The sequence below is a fragment of the Talpa europaea genome (genome assembly GCF_964194135.1).
Source record: "Talpa europaea genome assembly, chromosome: 1".
Taxonomy (NCBI): domain Eukaryota; kingdom Metazoa; phylum Chordata; class Mammalia; order Eulipotyphla; family Talpidae; genus Talpa; species Talpa europaea.
The window spans coordinates 153,169,891-153,193,683 of NC_140073.1; the positions used below are offsets into that span (position 1 = coordinate 153,169,891).

Sequence of the window (23,793 nt, forward strand, 5' to 3'; positions counted from 1 at the left end):
AGGAGACAGATGTTAGCACAGAGTAGAGGCTCAGATGATGATAGGGAGTACGGACGGAGAAGGAATCGAGAGCCCAGCACAGAGGACAGGAGACCAGTGTTAGCACAGAGTAGAGGCTCAGATGATGATAGGGAATACGGACGGAGAAGGAATCGAGAGCCCAGCACAGAGGACAGGAGACCAGTGATAGCACAGAGTAGGGTCTCAGGTGAAGATAGGAGGGAATATAGACAGAGTAGAAGGAATCGGGAGCCAAGTGTGGAGGAAAGGAGACAAATGAAAGTTTATGGAGAAGGTTCAGATGAAGAATAGGGGTGCCCAGGGGTTCCACTAGATCTTAAACCCATCAAAATAACCCCCTTGGAGCCCCGGGTAACCCTCGCTGTGGGGGACCGTCTGATTGATTTCTTGGTGGACACTGGAGCAACAGTTTTGAATTCGAAATTAACTAAAATGAGCAAAAAGACTGCAGCAGTCATTGGGGTTACGGGAAGTCACAACAGACACCCTTCCTGCAACCTTTGGAGTGCCAGCTAGGCACCACACAGCTCCAGCACAGCTTCCTATACATGGAAGAGTGTCCAATCCCTCTCCTTGGTCGTGACCTTTTAAGTAAGCTCAATGCACGAATTATATTCTCACCCAAAAATCAGAGGCTTCACCTACAGGTTCCTCCAGAGCATGCTCTGCGATTCCAGATGTTGCTTACTCAAGATGCTCCACCAAAAAGTGAAATTTTACCTCCAGAAATTGTTGAAAGAGTAAGTAAGTGGGTTTGGGCTGATGGAACCCCAGGACGTGCGAAAAATGCGGAGCCTGTAAGGATAGAAGTGATAGAGGGGAGCAAAACCCCGAGAAGGAAACAATACCCCTTAAGGGAGGAGGCCTTGAGGGGAATTGAGCCAGTATTGAAAAGGTTCCTTCAATCTGGACTCATTCGGCCCTGTCGCTCACCGTACAATACTCCAATTCTGCCAGTGAAGAAACCCCATACAGGCGAGTACCGTTTTGTCCAAGATTTAAGGGCTATTAATGATATTGTTCAGGATTTACATCCCACTGTGCCTAATCCGTACACCCTATTAACTGCAATACCTGGTGACTATGGGTGGTTTTCAGTATTAGACCTGAAGGATGCCTTTTTCTGTATCCCAATTGATGTCCAGGATCAACTGCTTTTTGCCTTTGAGTGGCAGGACCCTAAGTCCAAGAGCACTCTCCAGTATTGCTGGACCGTGCTTCCACAGGGATTTAAGAACTCCCCAACTATTTTTGGGGAAATACTGGCCAGGGATCTCAGGAAGGTTCAACTAAACCAGGGTGTCTTATTGCAATATGTAGATGATTTATTGATTGCAAGTCCAGACTACGAATCTTGTCTGGAAAATACCATAGTGGTACTGAACCACCTGGCAAAATGTGGCTACAAGGTGTCACCTAACAAGGCACAGATATGCAAACAAACTGTGACGTATTTGGGGTTTGAAATCAAGAAAGGCAGACGGAGCCTGATGACGGAAAGAAAACAGGTAATTTCAGCCCTTAGAATCCCCAGTAACCGGCGACAGTTGCGCGGATTTTTGGGTATGGCTGGGTTTTGTAGGATTTGGATTCCTAATTTTGGACTAATAGCAAAACCTTTATATGATGCTCTCAAAGGTCTGGACTCTGAACCTTTGTCTTGGACTCCGGAATGTCAAAAGGCTTTTGATGAAATAAAAGTGAAATTGATTTCAGCACCAGCATTAGGACTTCCAGATCTTAGGAAGCCATTCAGACTTTATGTACATGAGAGACAGGGGGTAGCCCTAGGAGTGCTGATCCAATTGTTGGGACCAGAAATGCAGCCCGTTGCATATCTGTCCAAACAGTTGGACCACACCACTAAGGGATGGCCTTCATGCTTGCGTGCTGTGGCTGCCACTTGTGACCTCCTACACGAGGCAGAGAAGTTTACATTGGGTCAGCCCATCACTGTGTGTGTGCCACATCAGGTTTTGACATTGCTGGAGCAGAAGGGTGGACTTTGGTTAACCGCTGGGCGAATGGGAAAATATCAAGCAGCTCTGTTGGACAATCCTAATGTGAAACTGCAGGTTTCTAATTCCCTGAATCCTGCCACACTGCTTCCAAGCAATGCAGACGGACTTGCGGATGACACTTTAATCCATAACTGTTTAGAAACCATAGACACAGTGTATGCCAGCCGACCAGATCTAACGGACCAGCCTCTGCTGGATCCAGAGTGGGAGCTATTTACAGATGGCAGCAGCTTTATGGATCAAGGCCGTCGATGTGCTGGATATGCAGTGGTGACGCTCCAGAACACCGTAGAAGCCAAGGCTCTTCCGGCAGGTACATCAGCACAGAAAGCCAAATTAATAGCCCTGACCCGTGCCTTGGAACTCTCAAAAGGTAAAAGAGTCAATATATTTACTGACTCAAAGTACTCTTTTATGATTCTCCACATGCATGGGGCCATTTGGAAGGAGCGGGGACTTCTTACGGCTAGCAACAAGGATGTCAAACACCCATTAGAAATCCTGGCCTTGTTAAAGGCAGTGGCTTTACCATCAGCTGTCGCTGTGATGCACTGTCCTGGCCACCAAAAGGGTGGGTCTGACTTGGCAAAGGGCAACAGGGCAGCTGATCGGGCAGCTAAGGCCGCTGCCCGTTCTGCCCTCCAGGCTGCACTCATCCCTCTTGTGGACCTGACTCAGTATGCTCCTGAATACACCGAGCGGGATGAGGAGAGAGCTCGTGCATGGGGATTTACTGAGTTTGACCCCAGCTCTACTTGGAGAGTAAACTCCCATGGGATGATACTCCTCCCGGAGGCCCTGGTATATCCGGTGCTAAAACATCTTCACGAAGGATCCCACTATGGGAGAGATGCCTTATTAGAAACTGTGCGCCCATATTTGAAGGGACCATATTTGCATAGAATAGCACAACAGATCACCCGAGGTTGTCAACTATGTGCCAGGAATAACCCCAAGACTGACTCCCACCCCAAAGCCGTTGGGGTTCAATATCGAGGCAAGTGCCCTTTTGAGGACTGGCAGGTGGACTTTACACAAATGCCTAGAACAACAGGCAACTTCAAATACCTGTTGGTTTTTGTGGATACGTTCTCGGGATGGGTGGAAGCATTTCCCACAAAGATGGAAAAAGCTTCCGAGGTTGCAAAACAGCTGCTAAAGGAGATAATTCCTCGCTTTGGGTTGCCGGATTCTATCCAGAGTGATAATGGGCCAGCATTTGTCTCTGATGTTACTCATGCAGTAAGCAGTGCGTTACAGATCAACTGGAAATTGCATGCTGCATGGAGACCGCAGTCTTCTGGGCAAACAGAAAAGATGAACCACACCTTGAAGAAAACCTTGGCGAAACTGTGCCAAGAAACACAACTTCGTTGGGACCAGGTACTATCCCTTGCCCTCCTCCGCATAAGAGTGGCACCTAGAAGTGGGCTACAATTAAGCCCCTTTGAAATTGTGTTTGGAAGACCCTTCCAGGCCTCAGTTCTGAAAGCCAGTCCGGAAATAGCTCAAGATTGCCGGATCACACAATATGTGAAACACATCCAGGAGGTTCTGACAGTAATTCATAACTTTGCAACCTCGAGAATCTCTATGCCTCCTGATCAACCATTGCATCCCTTCAAACCTGGAGATCAGGTCTTACTGAAGACCTGGCAGAGTGGGGATGCCCAAAACCAGTTGTCAGAAAAATGGACTGGTCCATATGACGTTTTGCTAAGCACACATACTTCTCTGAAACTTGCAGGTATAAAACCCTGGGTACATCATTCCAGAGTTAAGAAAGCCCCAGGAGGAACTGACCCAGAGACGAAGTTCCACTGGTCTTGTGAACCCATTGAAGACTTGAGATATTTATTTAAGAAACAGAAAGAAACTTGAATGTTACCGACTTCTTTTCCAGTTATTGTTGCAGGATACCTAAGAACTCATTTTTTTTTTTTTTCTGAAGAAACCCTGAGGGAAAAAAAAAAAAACTAACATGCTCTAACCAATCTCTTCCTTTCAAAGTTTAGGAGATGTGAAATAACATCTAGGATCATGCATATGCTGACAGTATTTTTTTTACATAGAAAGGTTTTTAATCTTGATTTTGTTATTTCCTGTCAACTTTTGTTTTTTTTACTTTGAAGTTTTTTTTCTGCTTGTTTTTTTTATTGTTACTTTGGCCTATCAGACAAACTGCAGTTGTATGGGATATCCCACGCGTGATGAATGGTAACTAAAGAGCTCTTTGTGTCTGTATGTTGTCTGTCTGTATGTCCTTGTGTCTAACCGTCTTGACCTCCAGTGATCGACAAATTGGTATACATGGTGCCCATATAAGTTGAAAAAAAAAAAAAAGAGTCTCCAGTTATGAGAAAAACAAAAAGTTATGGTTTGATTGTCAACATTGTGCTACTGAACTAAGCCGGTGCCTTCATAGAGATTTAATATTGTTGTTTCTGTTAATTTTCTGATATTTATGGCAAAGCTTCCCAGAAATCTAAATTCAAGTACAAATTTGGTGGCCTGTCATTTGACTGATGCAAGGAAATTTTGTGGAACCTCAGTAGAGCTCCTGAGACACTCCATGAAGTTTCTCCTTTTCCTCCTGGGAAGGCATTACATGAATTTGTTCTATTTGGCTTTTACCTAATGAAGTAAAACTGAAAGGGAAGCATTGTCACTTGGGAAAATGGTAAAACTTTGGTATGTACAAGATGTTAACAGTAGTATCTGGTATGTATGTAAATTGTCAATGGTGATTGTCACCTTGTAATATTGTATAATTCAATTGTTTCACACCTACAGAAATTGTTTCCGGAAATATAGGGAGAAAAGGTCTCAACAGATTCCTATTGATGGAACTGTTGTGAGTAAAAAACTTTCCTACAAAGGACTGAATAGATCTGGAAATACACCTGACATTTACTAAGGTTTCTTTGACATAATACTGGAAATTTTTTTTTATGCATTCTGTCCTGAATCCACGAAGTTTTTGTTTTGTTTTGTTTTGTTTTGAGTAACCAGGATCTGCAGAAAGGTTGTAATTTTTTTTCCAGCAAAGCTAACTTGTCACATTTTCTCTCCCCTTGATACCAACACAGCATACAAATAGTGGTAGTAATTTTTGCTACTTATTTCAGAGTCTGTTTTTGCATAACTTCCATAGGGATTTTGTCTGTTTTAACAAAAATTGGACGTGAGTTTGATTGTGTGGCTTTGTGTGGAGTTCTTCCAGAAAGTTGAAAAAGAGCTGAACCAAGAAGAGGAGAACCTGTTTCCCTTGTTTGTAGGGAGACAGAGACCTCCAAAGAAGGTGAGGAAGCTTGCCTCCATTGGCAGGACTGGACAACCCGGCCAACGAAAAGGCCCTGGTACCCTCGAGAAGAGGAAAGCCCAGGTGGAATCTGATGAGACCAACTTTATACCTGAAGCATACATCGACTGGATGCCACCGGTTCGCTCTGATCCTGTATGGAATATTTCAACAAAGCCAGCTAAAATTGCTGTTAGTTATTTCTACCCTGTGATTTTATGCAACAATAGGAAAAATGGTTTAAAAGTAGATTTAGTTTGCAAACTTTTGCTTTGCTGTTAAAAGTTTGGGATCAAGGTTGAGAAAATTTGTGTTTTTACATCAGTTGAACCATTTTAAGATTTTTTTTTTCCTGAAATTTTTACATATCTGCTGACTTGTTTTGGCTAACGCCTCCAGATTTTTTTTTTGGCTTAAACTGATGAACTATTTTTCCTGGAGTGGAGGACTTTTGCTTTCCACAATGGACAAATACCTGGAGAGACTGGTTTTCTTTCACACTGGAACCTGACAAAACGTTCATCTGAGACTGCATCCCAACCTCCATATATTTGATCTTCATCACCATGGAAATGGTGGCAACAAGTGAAAGGGGGGAATTGTTAGGGGGAAAAGGCTGTCCCAAAGCAAATTCCATACAGGCTTTGTGGACTCCACCCCCACCCCAGGTCAAAGCCAAAGACACTGGGAACTCCAAATCCCATCACCACCCAAGGGAAGGTGACTGGGACCTGAGGGTGGGGTGAAGCAGCCAGGTGGATACAAAAGGCAGACACGTGGGCTTTGGGGGGCTCTCCATTTTTGGGCTCTCGGCAAGCTCGGAGCGTCCGGCCAGCTCTGAGAGTGACTTTGGGTTTCCAGGTCGGCGGATCGGGTAGGACGCATGAAAGACTTTATTTCCCTATTTTCTCCCTGAGTTGTACATTTTCCTTATTTCTTTTTCTCTTGTAAATAAACCTTTTATTAACCCTTTTGCATGTGTCTGTAGTAGAGTATTCATAAGTCTCTTTAAAGCGCGCGGGTGAGGACCCACAGCCAGGAACCCGTTTAATATCGGGGCTGCTCTATAACACTAACGCCATTTACTTTGGCGCCCACGTCCATCTTCCGGCCTCTCCTCGCCCTTCCTGGAGTGATCCTCAGACCCTGAATGAAAATTCCAAGGATGGAGCAGCTCTGAGGGTGAGACATGCCCTGGGGTCCCCCCCCCCTTTCATGTCTGGATCCTCTGGGGTCACTTCCACCTCCTCCCTTTTTCCCTCAGGGCTTCCTGGAAGCTCCTCTGTTCCCTCCAGCCTCACCTCAGGCTGCAGGCACAAAGCAGCCTCCACTTAAAGGCACCTTAAAGGCTCCCCAGCTTGGCTCCACCTCTGCCCCCACCACCTTGAGCTGCTTTTACCCCCAGCCACACTGGGGGGTGCTGGCTTCTCTCCAGCCTGGCCCCGGGCTCCCCCCTGCCTGGGCCCGGCAGAAGCACTGACATTTCCCTCTTTCCACACCCCGCAGCCCTCTCAGCTTGGGGAAGGGTGAGCTTGGAGGTCCCCCTCGTAGGAGGCAGAAGCGGCTGAGGACAGATGGGTGCACAGAGATGCTTTGGGGGCTTTGCACAAAGAAGCAAATTCCTGGGGGCTGGGGCTCTTCCCTGGGGTCCTCCCCTGGCCCTCCAGGCCCTGACTCCCTCCCAGGGCTTCCATCCTGTGGCCCCATTCCTGACACTGCCCGCCCCCCCTGCTCCCCCCCCCCCCCCCTGCTGGCCCCTCAGAGCTGGGGGAGGACAGAGGAAATGTGCAGGGCACAGGAATTACTTTCACTTCTCTGTTCCCCACTTGGGCGGGGCTTCTCTGGGAAATGGGTACCTAAGCTTCCTGCTCAGGGTGGGGCCAGCCAGTCAGCCTCCTCCCCCAGGCTGGTGAGACTGAAAGGACAGAGCCCGGCTGCTGGACCAAGCAGGGGCAGGGCGGGACGCTGGCTGAAGAGAGCAGAGACCTCAGCACCAGGTCAGTCTGTCCCTCTGGACCTTGCCTTTTCCCTCTGGCCAGGCTGCTGCTCTGGGGTGTCTAATGCAGACACGCAACGAAACCTTGGCTCGGGGCGTCGGGACAAGACCCCCCACTCGCCATGTGCTGAAAGGCAGGCGTGGACCATGCAGCCAGCACTCCGGGTCTTTTCAACAGCAGCGGGAGAGCTGCTGGCCTGAGTCCAGCTGATCTTGTTTTAGAATGAAACCGTCTCCAGGTTAGATTTTACTTCCATCCCATTGTTTTTCATTCCTCTGTTTATTTCAAATCCATTTTGTAGTAATTCAAAATTTAAAAAAATATACTGGATGCGTGGGAATCTCTACTGGATGCGTGGGAATCTAACTTAGATCAGCAGAGACTGGACTTTCTGAGTCTTGTGCTGAAGTCCTCCTAGTCTTCAAGTTTTCTTCAATCATATCTTCCTTTTCTGCTTCAATCCATTTATACTAGTTTCTACCCAAAACCATTTTTGTTTCAGATATATTGGCTCTTCACAGCCTATCCTTTACATACATACCCTTATAGCCTCCACAGGCCACCCAGAATCTTTTTGGCATTTTTTCATGTTACCCTTCCTCCCTAGGATGTCCACCGAAGACCAGGACACAGATCAAAGGATTTTCTGTCACCTTCTATTCAGTCACTTTAAAAGACATAAACTGGGGATTTGCCAAAAAGATGCCCAAAGAAAGACATTTCCTCTCCTTGAAACCCTCCATGACCGGGGGTTCATCAGCGACAACCTGTATGAAGTAAGTGAAGTTTTTATGTCACGATCTGTCTCACTGGCCCCCACATAGCTTATGCCTTGCTATCCTAAATCCAAAAGTCAGGGCACAGCTAGGAAACTGAGGAGTCTCCTACGGATGGGGGACCTTGTCAAATATTGTTGTTCCAAGTGTTTCTCTAAGATAAAAGGCAGAGGAGAAGGAGGCCTGTCCAGAGACAGCCCTGCTCTAACCAGAGGAACTGGGGCAGTGGTGCCCACTGGAGTTGGGGTGAATAGCACTGGAGCTAGAAGTCTTGGCATCTGGGTTAATGTCAACAAAAGACGTCTTTGGCAAGACATGCAAGTCTCCTCTCTGCCCGATGCACAAGCTTTTTCATGGCCTAGTTCACACAAGGAAAGAACCATCACCAGGCTTCCTGGAGCCCTTCAAGTCAAGTCAGTGATGGGGAATGGGCAGGGTGGTCCTGTCAACAGAACTTATCCCCTGCTGAGCCTCTGCCTGAAACCATTTGCCAGGTTCTTTAAGGGCCACACGATTGTGTAAGTGTGAACCCACTTTTATTCCTCAAAATCTCTTCTTACGTGAAATGCATATGAGGGTGGAGAGATCAGATTCACAAATGGATATTTTTAAGAAGGAAGGATTTCCTTGTTTCATCTAGTAACCAAATAGACAGAGGTTCTATACCTTTCCATGAGAAGATACCTACGTGGAGAGCAGGAATACATTAACACAAAATCATTTTCTGGAACTCTTCTGTAAGGTAAAAGTGTGAGTTTATATTTTCTCCATTTGTATTTTTTAGGATTGTCAAGAATCGTGTAGAAACCTGGTTCCTGTACAAAGAGTGGTGTACACTGTCCTCCATGAACTGGAGAAGAAAGCTGATGGGAGATTTCTAGAAGCATTGTTCAGCGAGAACAACATGAAGGAGTACCCAGACTTACGCTATGTTTTTGAAAATGGTAACTAGATTTATTCTCTACCTTTTGGTGTCCAGGGCCAATATTTTTTTGACAAGTGTCTATGAGCTCTTACCACATGCCACACACACAGCTGTGCAGGGGGCACACAGCAGTTAACAAACACACACTCATGCTGACCTTCTCAAAGTTTATGCTACGTGGCTTCATGGAATGTGCGGAGGTGAAGGGCGGAGGAGGTTGGGGGGCTTTTGCTTTGTCTTACTAATGGCTCAGAATCCTCCATCTCTGTACTAATTTCTCAGTCACAGGCCTTCCTCTTGTTGCCTGGGTGGCTGCAGAGCCCATCTCCTTAAATGCGCTGCCTGCCTGCTGGCTCTGGCTTGGAGGCTTTGCCCAGGTGCTGGCTTCTCAGGTTTCTGCCTGGTCTTGCTGCCCTGCTTTGATGTCATGTCCAGCTGTGGCCAATGGGGGGCGGTGGTGACCATTCCTTGTGGTGCTGGGGGGGGGAGGGGGGGTTGCACTACCTGCTGCAGAACTATGGCTGCTAGGGCCTGCACCACTCCCCAACCCCCACCCTACTGTGCACCCAGGGCCCCTGGACAGCAGGCCTGGAGCACTCTCCAAACATCAGACAGGCCTCCCAGTAAACCCGTTGGCACATTAGCAGCTAGCGGCCCCTGTCACAAGTCTTAATCGCTCTTATTAATGCTGTTGAGCTATTCAAAATTAAATGATGCCTTTAAGGCATTCATCATCGTGATTGAATTTGCTGGTCATTCAGAATATCCCACATGGTGATACTGACGACATGTCATTGAATGTTCTCAGAAACTTCATGTTGTTGGTGTTGCGTCCCCATTTTTCAGAGGAGAAAGAATCAGCTTCGGGGTCTGTTGTTATTTGTGTGAGTTTGCACAGCTGAGGTAGGGTGAGGGTAGAGGGTGGAGATCAAGTGAGGGGGGGTAGAAATTGGTGGAAAGAAGTGGGTCTTCCCAGTGTATCCATGGCAGGGATCCCTGCTATGGGGGTCCTTGGCCCCCATCCCAGACCCTAAAGGGTTTTACTTCTCTGTGCAGGGATCAGCAGTGATGACTCCAGAGATGGAGAGGAGCTGCCAGAACCCTCCACCTCAGCGCAGAAAAGGGGGCCTGGTAAGAGAGGGGGCAGTGGGGCTGGAATGCAGGGTCAGAATTAAGGGCTGCTGTTACCTGAGGCATCTTACTGTGAGCTCGATTGCTACAAGGGCCTGGTTTATCCTGGAATCTGTTCTGTGCATTTATTTTACTTGAAATTTCAGGGAAATGCAGAAAGTTAGGAATTCATAATTCGTATTCTCTGTATTTTTGATGGGCCTATTATTAATCTACATATGCACCCAAATATTGCTTATATTGTAGAAATAGGCTAACAAAGCAATGAGTTTGTTTTGAAACTAGTTGCTCTAAATATAAAGTTTTGCATTTAGATAGTGATTTCTACAGAGAAAAAGCTAAATATTCCTTTACTGGTAGATCTTACCATCCTCTGGTCACAAATTCTGTATCTTTGCAAAAGAACTCATCCGCTGGCTCGTGTCTACAGAAATCAAGACTTGAGATCACGTGTTCTGAAAACTGCCATATTGTTCTTGGCAGAGTTCTTCAGCAAGTCATTGGTTTTTCAAAGGACCTTTGCAAACAATATCTTGCTTTTCCTTTACACCAAATTTAAGGGGTTGGTAGGGGGGGACTTGCCCTAGCAGAGAAAAAGCAGTCCTGCAGCTCCTGCAACGTTGCATGGAGATCAGGGGAGAGACAATCCTAGCTTCCTGGGTTCTGTGCTATTTCCTGTGTAAATTTAGAGCTCCCATTGGCTAGCAAACTGGTTGTTTCCTCAACCACCCTGCAGCCTATGATCTGTAGCTCTTTAGTGCACAAAGTGTTTTGTTTTCCTTCCTACTTTTAGACACAGAATATTAGGAAAGCACCTATTTAGGAACCACACCAGGAACCCACCCAAGAACAAGCAAAAATACTACTTGTTCTTGACGTGAGAACGATGCTGCATAGTCCCTGCGTTCCTCCTGCTCAAAGCAAAGTGCAAGTGTGCGTGGGTTTGTAAAGCGTGTGTTCTCGTGTGTCTTGGCCTAGGCAGACTGTGCTGAAGGGAGCTCCAGAAAGTGTCTGTGGCTCAGACACAAGAGGTTATTTCTGGATTTGCAGACCATTCAAGAGGGTAGCAGGTTGTGTGGGGAAGTAGCAGGTTCCCCATCTTCAACTCAGGATCTCCCAGGTCTCCCTGCAGGAGAAACGGCAGAGGTGAATGACTTGTGAAATGGCAATGTTGGAAAAGTCATGACACATTTTGCTTGAAAAACAGAAAGATATATATATGTATATATCTCATGACTTTTCTGACAACCCGTGTGTGTGTGTAAATATAGAGACACACAGAAGTGTGTGTGTATACACAGATATATTTAGATATATAGTCACCACTGTTAGTTAGATGTTACAGAAATATATTAGAAATATAGAGAGATTGATCTAAAAATCATCAAGAAACTAGGCTCCTCCCCGGTGGCAAAGATACCTGGGGAAGTTGGAACTTTTGTGAGGAAGAGTGATGATTTTCAAGATACCTTTCAGCATTGTACTTGAAACACGGTAGGCAAGTCCATGACTGACTAGCAAGTCTGCAGGGGGAGTGTCCACAGGGAACTGGCAAAAGTAATAGTGTCAACAATATGGTTGGTGTCACAAGAGCCAGCATTGGGGGGTGATGAACTCAGTAGCCTGTGAGGTGAAACTGAATATAGATGATGAAAATAAAGATGGTAAAAACAGCCAAAAGATCAAGATCAGCTTGGAAGAAGCAGACTAGAAGCAAAGAGAAGCCAGAAAAGAAGGGGCTGGAAAGAGGATTACTTCACTAAACAAGATCAGCCACAGGAGCTCAGAAACATACGTGGGCATGACGTACATGTGGGGGTAATAAGCTGGAAGTGAAGATGTGGCGTAAAGAGAACTCTGCAGAGGAAGTTAAAAGGATCAAGGTAGAGAGAGTGGCCAGTGTACCTGAGAGGGAGATGGGATGGACCGTGGTGGAGTCTGAGATGATCACAAGACAAATGCCACTTTTGCACGTGGTGGGGGCGAGGGGGGTGCAGGTTTCACCATTGCCAGGAATTTTCAGGGTGTCCCCAGGAACTAAGGTGGCCTACTTCACTCACCCCGATGACAAGAGACCTCACCCGGCAGATTATCCACTCTCATGGCTTCAGTCACCCTCCACAATCTCATGGTTTCTCTACATCCTTCCCTAGACCAGCCCTGCCCTCTGAGCTTCCAACTCATCCACTCAGAGGAAAGACCTCTGGCCAAGGGTCTGAAAGTCCCAACTTTTTCCATTTATTGATAGATGCTCTTGTTCAAGACATTCAAGCTCAACACTTCCAAAATTGAGCACATCAGCTTTATTTCTAAAGCTAGCATCTTCATCCTCAATGTTCTCTACTTCTAAAACACACTCTTAATTGTTCCACTCTGACTGTGCCGTCTCCTCAGTTAATATGCCCATTCTGTCACCTGTCTCTCTTAATTCTTCCTTTCAAGTGCCTCCACCCTTTCCATATCTCTCCAAACTCATATTCCCTCCAATCCATAGCCAGATCACTTCTTGATTGAACTCAAGCTATTGGTTCTTATTAACCCCTCTTCTTTGCATTTTTATTATATCTTTTTTTAGAGATTAACTTTATGTATCCAAGAGCAGGGGTACAGGCCAGAGGTGCAGGGGTGAGAGGATTCACCAGCGACAGAGTGGGGAGCAGAACAGGCAGACTGACTGAAACACACTGCTGAGGGGAGCAGCGGGCGAGACAGGAGAGGTCTGCTGTGCCTTGTGGGTCAGCTCCCTGGTGGGGGATTGAACTCATACCACAGTGGCTAATGATAGCTTGATAGTGCTAAGACTTTAACCCCTGCGCCACCAGGAAGGCCCCAGATGCAAGTCTTTAAACACTCCACAAACTCCTGGGCGCACATATCAATTACCTGGAATCTAAAGCCTTCTCACTTGTCTTGAAGGTGGGGAACCCTTTACCACTTCCATAGGAAGGCTGTGGTTTCAACAGCTGGTTCTAGACAGGGAAGCCAAGGACAACCGCGCCACTGTCTGTGGAGCATTTGAGTGAGAAATTCACAATGAGCAACTGCAAAGGAAGACCAGTGCCTCTATATTTTCAGCAGGTCTTAATCCCCCAATCTCCCAGTAATGAGAGCTCTGGTAAGCTGAGCCAGACTACTTTCATCCCTGTCATTCATTTGACCTCAACAGGTTTGATGAACAGAGGAAAAACCAGAGGGGCAAAGAGAAAGAAACTGTCTAAGAGTCTATCACTGAGCAAGCCCAAAGCGCAGATCCACCATTAGAAGGAAAACAGGGAGGGAGGGTGGGAGAGAGGCAGGATGGGAGTGGTGGGGGGAGGGCCCTTCATGGCCCTGCCCTGGAGGTCCACGTGCCTGACCGTGGCATCGGGAGATGTTCCTGCACGTGCTCACCAGCTCTCCACCCAGAGCCCATCAGCTGCACCTGAGCACATATTTCTCCGTGATGACCCTTCTTTGATAGCTCTAACCCTAAGGCTTCCAAAAACTAGATCTTCTATTTCTACAGACTCCTTTTGGGTCAGATTCTCTTGGCTGGTTACCAAGATCCTATTTTTTCTCCAAACCCATGTGAACAAAGTCTTTGACTTTCACTGTATTTTCAGCCCAAAGTCTTCATTCAGGCATAAGAGAGGATGGCTGGTGTTTTTTTTTTTTTTTTTTTTTAAAGATTGATTTATTTATGCACACAAGAGCTGGGGTACAGGCCAGATGTGTGGGGGGTGAGAGGACTCGCCAGAGGCAGAGTGGGGAACATAACAGTTTGGATTGACTGAAGTCCACTGCTGAGAGGAGCAGAAGGTGAGTCAGGAGAGGTCTGCTGTGTCATGTGGGTTGCTCGCTGGCCGGCTGGGGCTCAAACTGGTGCTGCAGAGGCTGCGGACAGCTTCATAGGTTGCGTCCCAACCCCTTGCGCCACCAGGGAGGCCCTGATTTTGCCTCTTGACTGAAGGAATCTGCATTGCTTCCCTTAATTTTGAAATTTGTGGATGCTTCAATTTCTTCATTGTAGTGGGATAGTAAAAGTCCCTCTCTTGAAAACAGGTTAGTAGATGTTGCTTTTAGCTCACACTGAGCACTTAAAAATCATTAGGTCTCCTTATTATTATTATTATTCTCAGTGTCCCTTGAGATACAAATGGAACTGTCTTAAATTCTTTTTGTTTACTTAAAGTATTTTTAAATTATTTTAAGTTAATGTGAAGGTAAAGAAAATGAAATTTAGACCCAGGGTAACCATCAAAGCCTTGGAAAGAATTGGCTCTGGGCTATATATTTTTCTCTGCATTTAACTCTTGTTAAACTCTTGTTAACTCTGTGTTAAAATTTTTTCTGTGTTAAACTCTTGGGGAGTTAAAGTAAAATGGAATTTTTGAAAAAACTATTTTATGAAATGTAACCTTTCAACAGCATCTATTCTGATATTTTTCTGTTCTCTCAGTGAAAGAGAGAGGTAACCGGAGAATCCAAATGCTGGGTATCAGAAATCCATCAAAACGAGGCAAACCGAGAGGTAAAAGAAAAAGTGAACACATTTTCAATAGCTAAACCTTTCCGTTCTCATGCTTTCTTCTGTGCTTTTGGTAACAAATCCACTTCCTTAATTGCTTGCACAGCTGTCCTTGCTGTTGAGAAACACATCAAATTCAGGCAGCCCACAAGGCCCCTCTCAACGTCACTTATGACATCACATGCCATGGATCACTCCTGAACTGTGGACAGCGTTCTTGTCTGCAGAGTGAATAGGAAACTTGAGGAGAAGCGCCTTGATTGGACTCCCCAAATCCTCAGCACAGTTCCAGCATGCTGGCTGAAAGGGTAGGACACAAGCTCATAATTCTGAAGTAATTCCAAGTCTTCTACCTTTATTCCTGTGGAGGGTCACGTTCTCAGCCACCACCACCAATTGCTGGATCACACGGCAGATCCATTTTTAGTGTTGGAAGGAGCCTCTATACAGCTTTCCCTAGTGGCTGGACCAGCTTACATTCCCACCAGCAGTGAAGAGGGCCCCTTTATCTCCACATCCTCTCCAGTATTTTCCAGTTTTTTTTATTTTTTTTTTCAGAAGTGGGGTACAGGCCAGAGTCATGGGGAGTGAGAGCATTCATCAGAGAAAGTGGGGAGCAGAACAGGCAGATGCACTGAAATACACCACTGAGGGGGAAAGCGGGCAAGACAGGAGAGGTCTGCTGCGACATGTGGGTTGCTCCCCAGCCGGCCAGGGATCGAACTCGCACTGCAAAGGCCCCAGACAGTGTCACAGCGCTGCACTCAACCCCCTGCGCCACCAGGGAGGCCCATTTTCCAGTTTTTTTAATGTGGGCCACTCTGACTGGGATGAGGTGTCATCTCATTGTGGTTGCCGTTTGCCTTTCCCTGGCAACCAGTGATGTGGAGCATTTTTCCTTTGCCTGCTGGCCATTTGCATTGCTTCTTTGGAGAAGTGACTTTTGGTTCTTCTGCCCATTTATGACCCGGTGTTTGCTTTGTTGTAGTTGAGTTGTATAAGTTCTTTGTAGACCTTTGCTATCAGTGCCTAATCTGTTGTATAGTGAGCAACTATTTTCTCCCATTCAAGGATATCTCTTTGCTACACAGAAGCATTTTGGTTTAATGAAGTCCCAGCTGTTTATCTCCTTTGTTTTCCTTGCTCCCTGAGAAGAACCCTCAAAGATGATCTGAGGTTCATATCCTGGAGTGTTTGGCCTACGTTTTCTTCTACATCATTGGAGTCCCCAGAGTTCTCCCACCACCACGTCACCCATGCACCTTATGATCTCAGTCTCTTTATCAAAGAAAATACTCAACATCTTTATTTCATTTGCATTTTTCTTATCTGCTTAGCAAGGATTGTATCAATGTTAGTTGCTATTTGATGCATTTGTTCTAAGGATAAAGATAATGAAAGTTAGTCTAAGGATAGTTACTGACACATAAGCACTCAACAGATGGCCAACTTTGTTACTCTGTTCAGGCTCTTCAATACATATATTGAAAAATACAAAACACTGTCTCAAATTCATGTGCAATGATCTGAAATTATTAACAAAAGAAATACAGGAAGAATCTCAGGTAAGTATCATCTCTTAACTCAGTCTAGGTTAGGGTTCAGCAAACTATGGCTCAAAGAACAAATCCAGTGCACTGTTTTATAAATAAAGTTTTATTGGAGCACAGCCACTGTCACATTATTTCATTTCTGTTTTGTCTATGGATGCACACACAGTACAATCGCAGAGCTGAGTAGACACAACAGAGATAATGGACTTTAAATATGTACTATATGGTCCTTTAGAGAAAGCTCCTTACTCCAATCTAAGCATTGGACACTTTTCTTGAAATACTGGACAGGCTCCTGAAAAGTTACATTTGAATGGTGCTTTGTAAAACACTACTTTTTTCAGTGCAGTTTTATAAACAATGTTATGAATATTTATGCATTTTTTTTACTTTTTCAGGAAGACGAGCAGTCAACACTAGAACTTTGAAAAGAAAAAGAAGAAAAGGTAAAAAGTGATTAATGTTGTGAAAAACTAGAGATCGAGCTGGCTTTTTTCAATGATTCATGAATCATGCAGTTTCCCATCTAGCAAGAAAAAAACACTGCAGAAAGTTATACAAAATGGGAGGGTTTTATATCAGAAAGGGGGGGCAATTTTATTAGCAAAAGAAAAGAAAGTTTATTTCAAGCAAAGTCACTTTACCCTGGGAAAAGATAGGGAAGGTCTTATAATGTGAATAACCTTGTTAGTGTTTACCTGGAAACTGCAGATTGGTTAGCTTAACGTTCCATTTTGGGGAGAGGCTGATGCTAAAACTAGGTTAGGTCTTAAGACTTAATTGGGGGGGACTCCCCGGTGGCGCAGTGGTTGAGCACTGGGTTGCGAGCCTGCCCACAGCCAATGCAGAGCCGGGGATGTAGTACCGGTTCGATCCCCGGTCTCCGCGAGGGTCCCACATGGCGCGCAGACCTCTCCTGCCGCCCGCTGCTCCCCTCAGCAGTGTACTTCGGTCCTTCTGCCTGCTCTGCTCTCCCCTCTGGCTTTGGTGAATTCTCTCACCCTCCTGCGCTTCTGACTGTACCCAGTACTTGTATAAATAAATAAATAGATCTTAAAAAAAAAAAAAAGACTTAATTGGGCTTTGCTTGATGACTCCATTTGGACTTGTTGTTTCTTTACATCATTTATTTTTGTACATTCATTCTATTTTTGTACAAAAAATCTTTCATTATTGTTTTGGGTATAATCTGTTTTATTTAACGGCTTTTTAAAAAAATGAAAATATGTGTGTTCAGGTTTCCAAGAAATAACTGTTCCAATAAGTTTTCAAACAATTAATTTGCATATAAAGAAGCTATTTTATGACTTTAGCTAATTGGTTTTAAATATATAATTTATTCAAACAGTACCCTAATTTGGAACACTTAAATTTGGTGGGTGTGTGTGTGTTTAGAAAAATGGAAACTTCTAGACCTAAGAGCATATAATGTACATTTTTAAGACTTGCTGTACATGATCAAAATGCTTTTTTTTAAAAAAAATTTATTTATTTATTTACACAAGCACTGGGTACAGTCAGAAGCATGGGAGGGTGAGAGAATTCACCAGAGCCAGAGCAGGGAGCAGAGCAGGCAGAAGGACCGAAGTACACTGCTGAGGGGAGCAGCGGGCGGCAGGAGAGGTCTGCGCGCCATGTGGGACCCTCCTCTGGTGGCCGGGGAGCAGCCGGGGATCAAACCGGCGCTGCAGAGGCTGCGGGCAGCTTCGCAACCCAGCGCTCAACCGCTGCGCCACAGGGGAGGCCAGATCAAAATGCTTTTAAGAAAAGTTTTAGTTACTTTCTTGGCATATTTGGTGTATTCACTTAGATCAGGAGATAAAGTTCACGATTAGGGATCTTTATTTACCAAAACACTTTTAATCATTATCTAAACTTTTATTTCATACTCTGGGTTTGCGGGGTCAGTCATTTTCATTAATTGACTTAGTGAGTCTGGTACAAATGTCAGGCTGTTCATTGACCTTGATCGTTGGACAACATGGCAGGTGGAGGTGACACCCACTCTAGTGATCACCACTTGATCAGAATCACCCTGGTTCTTGGGTATGTGCTTGGCTCCCTTCACTGCCCTGACAACATTTGAGGAGGACACAAGTCTGTGACTCATATCTCTTTACCTGACCCCTCTCTTTCCCACTTAGAGGGACACAGATATCCTACAAAGGGGACACTGAGTGGCAATGCGAGACCTGTATCCTAACTCCTAAACTTTCCTTGCATATATGACTTTGATTTGACATTTATACTTCTTTTCCTTCAATTTCCTCCCCTGTATGGGAGTCTGGGGTAAGGTCAGCCCCACTGGGTCCCAACTCAAGTAGTCGATGGAAGGACCATGGACAGTGCACTCCCCTCCCCCATGGGGGGGTGTCTTTAATGGATCACCCTTAACTTTGGCCAGAAGGGCAGGCACAGGTGCTCCTGATCCTGAAGTTGATTTCTTTTTTTTTTTTTTAAGATTTATTGATTTATGCATACAAGCACTGCGGTGAAGGCCAGAGGTCTGGGGGCTAGAGTGAGAGGATTCACCAGAGACAGAGTGGGGAGCAGAACATGCAGATCTACTGAAATACCCTGCTGAGGGGAGCAGCGGGGAGATAGGCAAGGTCTGCTGCACCATGTGGGTAGCATCCTGGGCAGGGATTGAACTCATGCTGCAAGGTGCCCCATTGGAATCCAGTTGATGCCTCCGTAGAAAGACAAAATGAAAATTTTATGGATTTTCCTGCATCTGCATAACTTGAAAACAGTAATTGACAAGATATCTCCCTTCCAGACACCTGAGGGAAATCACTGTGCATCACACAGTCACAACCACACAGCCAGGCATTCGCGTCCTGCACATGAGGCTTCTGTGTAGGATTTTAAAGAGTGGGAGTGGAGATGACAGTATCATCGTGTGTTGAATCTGCCATAAAAGACAGACTTGGAAATGTAACTAATTCATGGGGGAAATTCCTCCACTGCATTTCAAATAATTAAAAAATCTCAAGATGGTAGAAGAAAGATGGAAAGATGGAATGAAAATAATTATAATAATTTTTCTTGCAGTCCCAACAATCTCTCAAGAATGTAAAATGATGTTACAATGTCCCCAGATTCCCGTGTACTGTGGTGAAGCCAGAGGGATTTTACACCGGGAGAAAATGAAGAAAGGTAGGTGGTGGCATCTACACTCTCCAGCTGGAAAACACCCCGGTGTTCAGGAGGTGGACTGCCGCGAGCCAGCCACAGCAGCCTGGGTGTCAGGGGTTCCTGAAGGATGGGACGGTGTAGGCCCAATTGTGGGGTGATGAAGGGGAGGGGGAATGAGGAGATGCAGACACTTGATCAGGGTGCAGACATCATCCTACTGAGGGTCTCAGTGTTACAGGGCCAGGAGAGGGGCAGCCCAAACCCCTCAAACCTGCCTATTCTAAATGGGTTCTGCCATCTGCCGCATCAACAAAAAAACATAGGAGACTTTAATGGGAAGGAACTTTAATACAATTAGGAAACAATACAGGAAAGCAAAGAACATAGTTTCTAAATCAAGCACCCAATGTTACCCGTCCCCTCGTGGGTAAAAGTCCACCCAAACAGGATTGGCCCAGAGCAAGGCCTCGAAGCCTGCCACAAGTCTAAAGCATCTTCCAGTGGGGACCCACAGAAAAGCATCAGAAACAACCACACAAGTCTGGAGGGAAAAGAACAAAATCAAAATCAAGACAAAAACTGCCACTGTCACCACCCCACGGGTCTCTTACCACATCTGTGTCACCCAGTCCACGAACAAAAGGCAAGCGCAGTTTCTTCACGTTGTGTCTAGACTCCATGCACCTCCTTTAGGTCTCCTTCTTGCTCTCCATCCTGCTTCCTTCCTCAGTCTCCTCTAAAGCTTCTTCTCTCCCGGCTCAGCTCCGCCCTCCATTTGGGTGGGGCAGGGAACCTGGAGCCTCCCCCTTTCCTGGGGACCACCGTGTTACATCAGCAGCCTTTTATTTATACATGTCAAGCAAACCATGAGAGTGCATAAGCATCTACATTAAGGCAAGAAGATAACAATCATTATGTTACAGGGCAGCCCCGATATAAAACGGCTTGCCTGGCTGTGGGTCCTCACCCGCACACTTAAAAGGGACTTACGAATACTCCACTGCAGACACACACACAAAGGGTAATAAAAGGTTTATTTACAAGGGAAGGGGAAATGAGGAAATGTACAGCTCAGGGAGAAAATAGGGAAATAAAGTCTTTAATGTGTCCTACCCGATCCGCCGACCTGGAAACCCAAAGGCACTCTCAGAGCTGGCCAGCACTGCGAGCTGGCGGAGAGCCAAAAAGGGAACCCCCCCCCCCCAAAAGCCCTTGTGTCTGGTTTTATACCAAACCTGGCTGCTTAACCCCACCCTCAGATCCCAGCCACCTTCCCTTTGGTGGTGATGGTGGACAGGGAGAGGGGCAGCCCAAACCCCGCAAACCTGCCTATTCTAAATGGGTTCTGCCATCCGCCGCATCAACACAAAACATAGGAGACTTTAATGGGAAGGAACTTTAATAAAACTAGGAAATAATACAGGTAAGGCAAAGAGTCTAGTTTCTAAATGAAGTACCCACAGTTACCCGTCCCCTCATGGGTAAAAGTCCATCCAAATGGGATTGGCCCAGAGCAAGGCCCCAAAGCCTGCCACAAGTCTAAAGCATCTTCCAGTGGGGACCCACAGAAAAGGGTCAGAAACAACCAGACAAGCCCGGAAGGAAAAGAGCAAAATCAACATCAAGATAAAAGCTGCCATTGTCACCTCCCCACGGGTCTCACCCACATCTATGTTACCCAGTCCACGACCAAAAGACAAGCACAGTTTCTTCACGTGTCTCTAGGCTCCGTGCGCCTCCTCCAGGTCTCCTGGCTCCATCCTGCTTCCTTCCTTCCTCAGTCTCTTCTGCCCCTTCTCCTCTCCCTGCTCAGCTCCACCCTCTTGGGTGGGGCAGGGAACCTCCCCCTTTCCTGGGGACTACCCTGTTACAATGGGATTTGCAATTCCCAATGTCCTGATGTCTTTAGTCTGGAGTGGGGGTGGCGTCCACAAAGCCTGCATGGGGTTAGGTCAGGACATCCTCTCCCCCTAACAATTACATCTTTCTCAAGAACAGCCAAGGGTCTATTTGCCCTCCTGCAGAGGTCGTGAAATTAATTATTTTTTTATTTAAAGAAGGCACAGTTGCTAAACAAAAGTGTTCTTAGGACAGTCATTTACTTTAAACAACCAGTCATTTTATTACTAGCAAAAACTTATGTGACTGAAACTAACATTTCTATGTTTGCCAGAGTGAAGGATTAACTAAGGGCTCGGGAAACAAAGGGCAGGAAGTTACCCCAGGGAAAGGAAGATACATTGACTTTTCCCTCGCCCCAAGCTCTCAATTAAGGGAGGCATTTTCCTAATCTAACAGTTTTCTACCTATTACTCCTCTACTTATCTCGTGGTATCTAACTTTAAGATCAAGGGAAAATTCCTTTTCTGTAGGATTGCTTATTGTTGTTTTAAGGAACTACAAACATTTCATGGAGGCAGGGCGGGAGATGGTTATACTTTTGGTTCCAAGAATGGTTAATAGGTGACATATCAGTAGTTGTAACTTTGCCTATTTCCAAGTGCATTATTTGTGCTGCCATGGTTATTAGCTCGACCAGTCACAAAATTGCGGTTGACTTATTCTTGAATGCACACTCTAACAGCTACCACACCAGTTGTCGCCTCCAGGGGAATCAGCCCTAAACAAACAGGAGGAATTTGGCAGGAGCCGGCTATGGTGCCTCCTGGCTTATCAGGAATTTTCTTACACTTGGAGCATGCCCGGTCCGCCACCCACCTGCTCTCTTTAGCTTTAAAGTAAAGGAATTTCCTTCTCCATTTAGCCCTGGCCTCAAAAGACCACATCTCCATATTGAAGACTTGGCCAAGGGATGTTTACAGTCTTTTGTTCCCAGAAGTTTTTTTCACTTATTAATGTAAGGCCCAATGTTGAATTACTGCCTTTTGGCAGAGAACTACTAATTTTATAAAAAATGTAGTATTTGTATCACACAGTGCCATTTGCCAAATTGGTTATTCAGTAATTGATCAAAAAGCATTTGCAATTTTACTTTTAAATTCGTATTTTGACAATGGTAGAAACTAGCCATAAACAAATAAGGAGAATCTAGTAGGAGTCAGCTAACGAGATTCCTGACTTTTCAGGAATCTGTCCCATGCCTGGACCTTTGTCAGACGACATGAGTAGCATGGCTCCCAGTAGTGGACACCTGTGTCGGGCCTCAGACCATGCCCTAGGAGGACGCATGTGACCTGCACACCTGGCTGTGGGTCCTCACCTGCGCGCTTAAAAGGGACTTATTAATACTCCACTGCAGACACACACAAAAGGTTAATAAAAGGTTTATTTACAAGGGAAGGGGAAATGAGGAAATGTACAACTCAGGGAGAAAATAGGGAAATAAAGTCTTTAATGCGTCCTACCCGATCCGACGACCTGGAAACCCAAAGTCACTCTCAGAGCTGGCCAGACGCTGCGAGCTGGCGGAGAGCCAAAAATGGGGACCCCCAAAGCCCACATGTCTGCCTTTTATATCCACCTGGCTGCTTAACCCCACTCTTAGGTTCCAGCCACCTTCCCTTTGGTGGAGATGAGATTTAGAGTTCCCAGTGGCTTTGGCTTTGACCTGGGGTGGGGGTGGAGTCCACAAAGCCGATATAGAATTAGCTTTGGGACAGCCTTTTCCCCCTAACAAATTGATACGAAGCACAGTCAGCAAAGGCAAAAGGCACATGACACAAAATCCAAAGTGAGGCGCCAGTTTCCAGAAACCTCTCCCAGTGGCATCGCACAAAACACTGGTTTCCATTCCCTGTGTGTGCTTTAGCGTTTCCCACCAGACACACATAATCACTTTCTTATAAAATAGCCATCAGCCCAGAGTATGAGAAAAATCACTTGCCAGGAGTGGGATGACAGCATCATATAGTAACAGGGTGGTCCCCAGGAAAGGGGGAGGTTCCAGGTTCCCTGCCCCACCCAAATGGAGGGTGGAGCTGAGCAGGAAGAGGAGAAGCTGCAGAAGAGACTGAGGAAGGAAGAAGAAGGATGGAGCCAGAAGGAGACCTGGAGGAGGCACCTGGAGCCTAGAGACACGTGAAGAAACCGCGCTTGTCTTTTGGTCGTGGACTGGGTGACACAGATGTGGGTGAGACCCGTGGGGAGGTGACAATGGCAGCTTTTATCTTGATGTTGATTTTGCTCTTTTCCTTCCGGGCTTGTCTGGTTGTTTCTGACCCTTTTCTGTGGGTCCCCACTGGAAGGTGCTTTAGACTTGTGGCAGGCTTTGGGGCCTTGCTCTGGGCCGATCCCATATGGATGGAGTTTTACCCACGAGGGGACGGGTCACTTTGGGTGCTTCATTTAGAAACTATATTCTTTGCCTTTTCTGTATGGTTTCCTAATTGTATTAAAGTTCCTTCCCATTAAAGTCTCACATGTTTTGTGTTGATGCGGCAGATGGCAGAACCCATGTAGAGCA

The 23,793-nt window shown here is 45.8% G+C and overlaps 1 protein-coding gene across 1 annotated transcript in view; it reads left to right on the forward strand.

Moving 5' to 3' along the window:
* The window catches only part of LOC311167106 (nuclear body protein SP140-like protein), a gene marked incomplete at both ends in the record, with an annotated part of 36,878 nt that overhangs the window by 6,158 nt on the left and 6,927 nt on the right, over nucleotides 1–23,793 (forward strand). Inside the window, 4 exons of the mRNA XM_084227920.1 lie at nucleotides 8,901–9,060; nucleotides 10,098–10,172; nucleotides 14,611–14,682; nucleotides 16,631–16,678. Coding sequence (XP_084084046.1) covers nucleotides 8,901–9,060; nucleotides 10,098–10,172; nucleotides 14,611–14,682; nucleotides 16,631–16,678 — 355 coding nt within the window. The remainder of the gene's footprint in view (nucleotides 1–8,900; nucleotides 9,061–10,097; nucleotides 10,173–14,610; nucleotides 14,683–16,630; nucleotides 16,679–23,793) is intronic.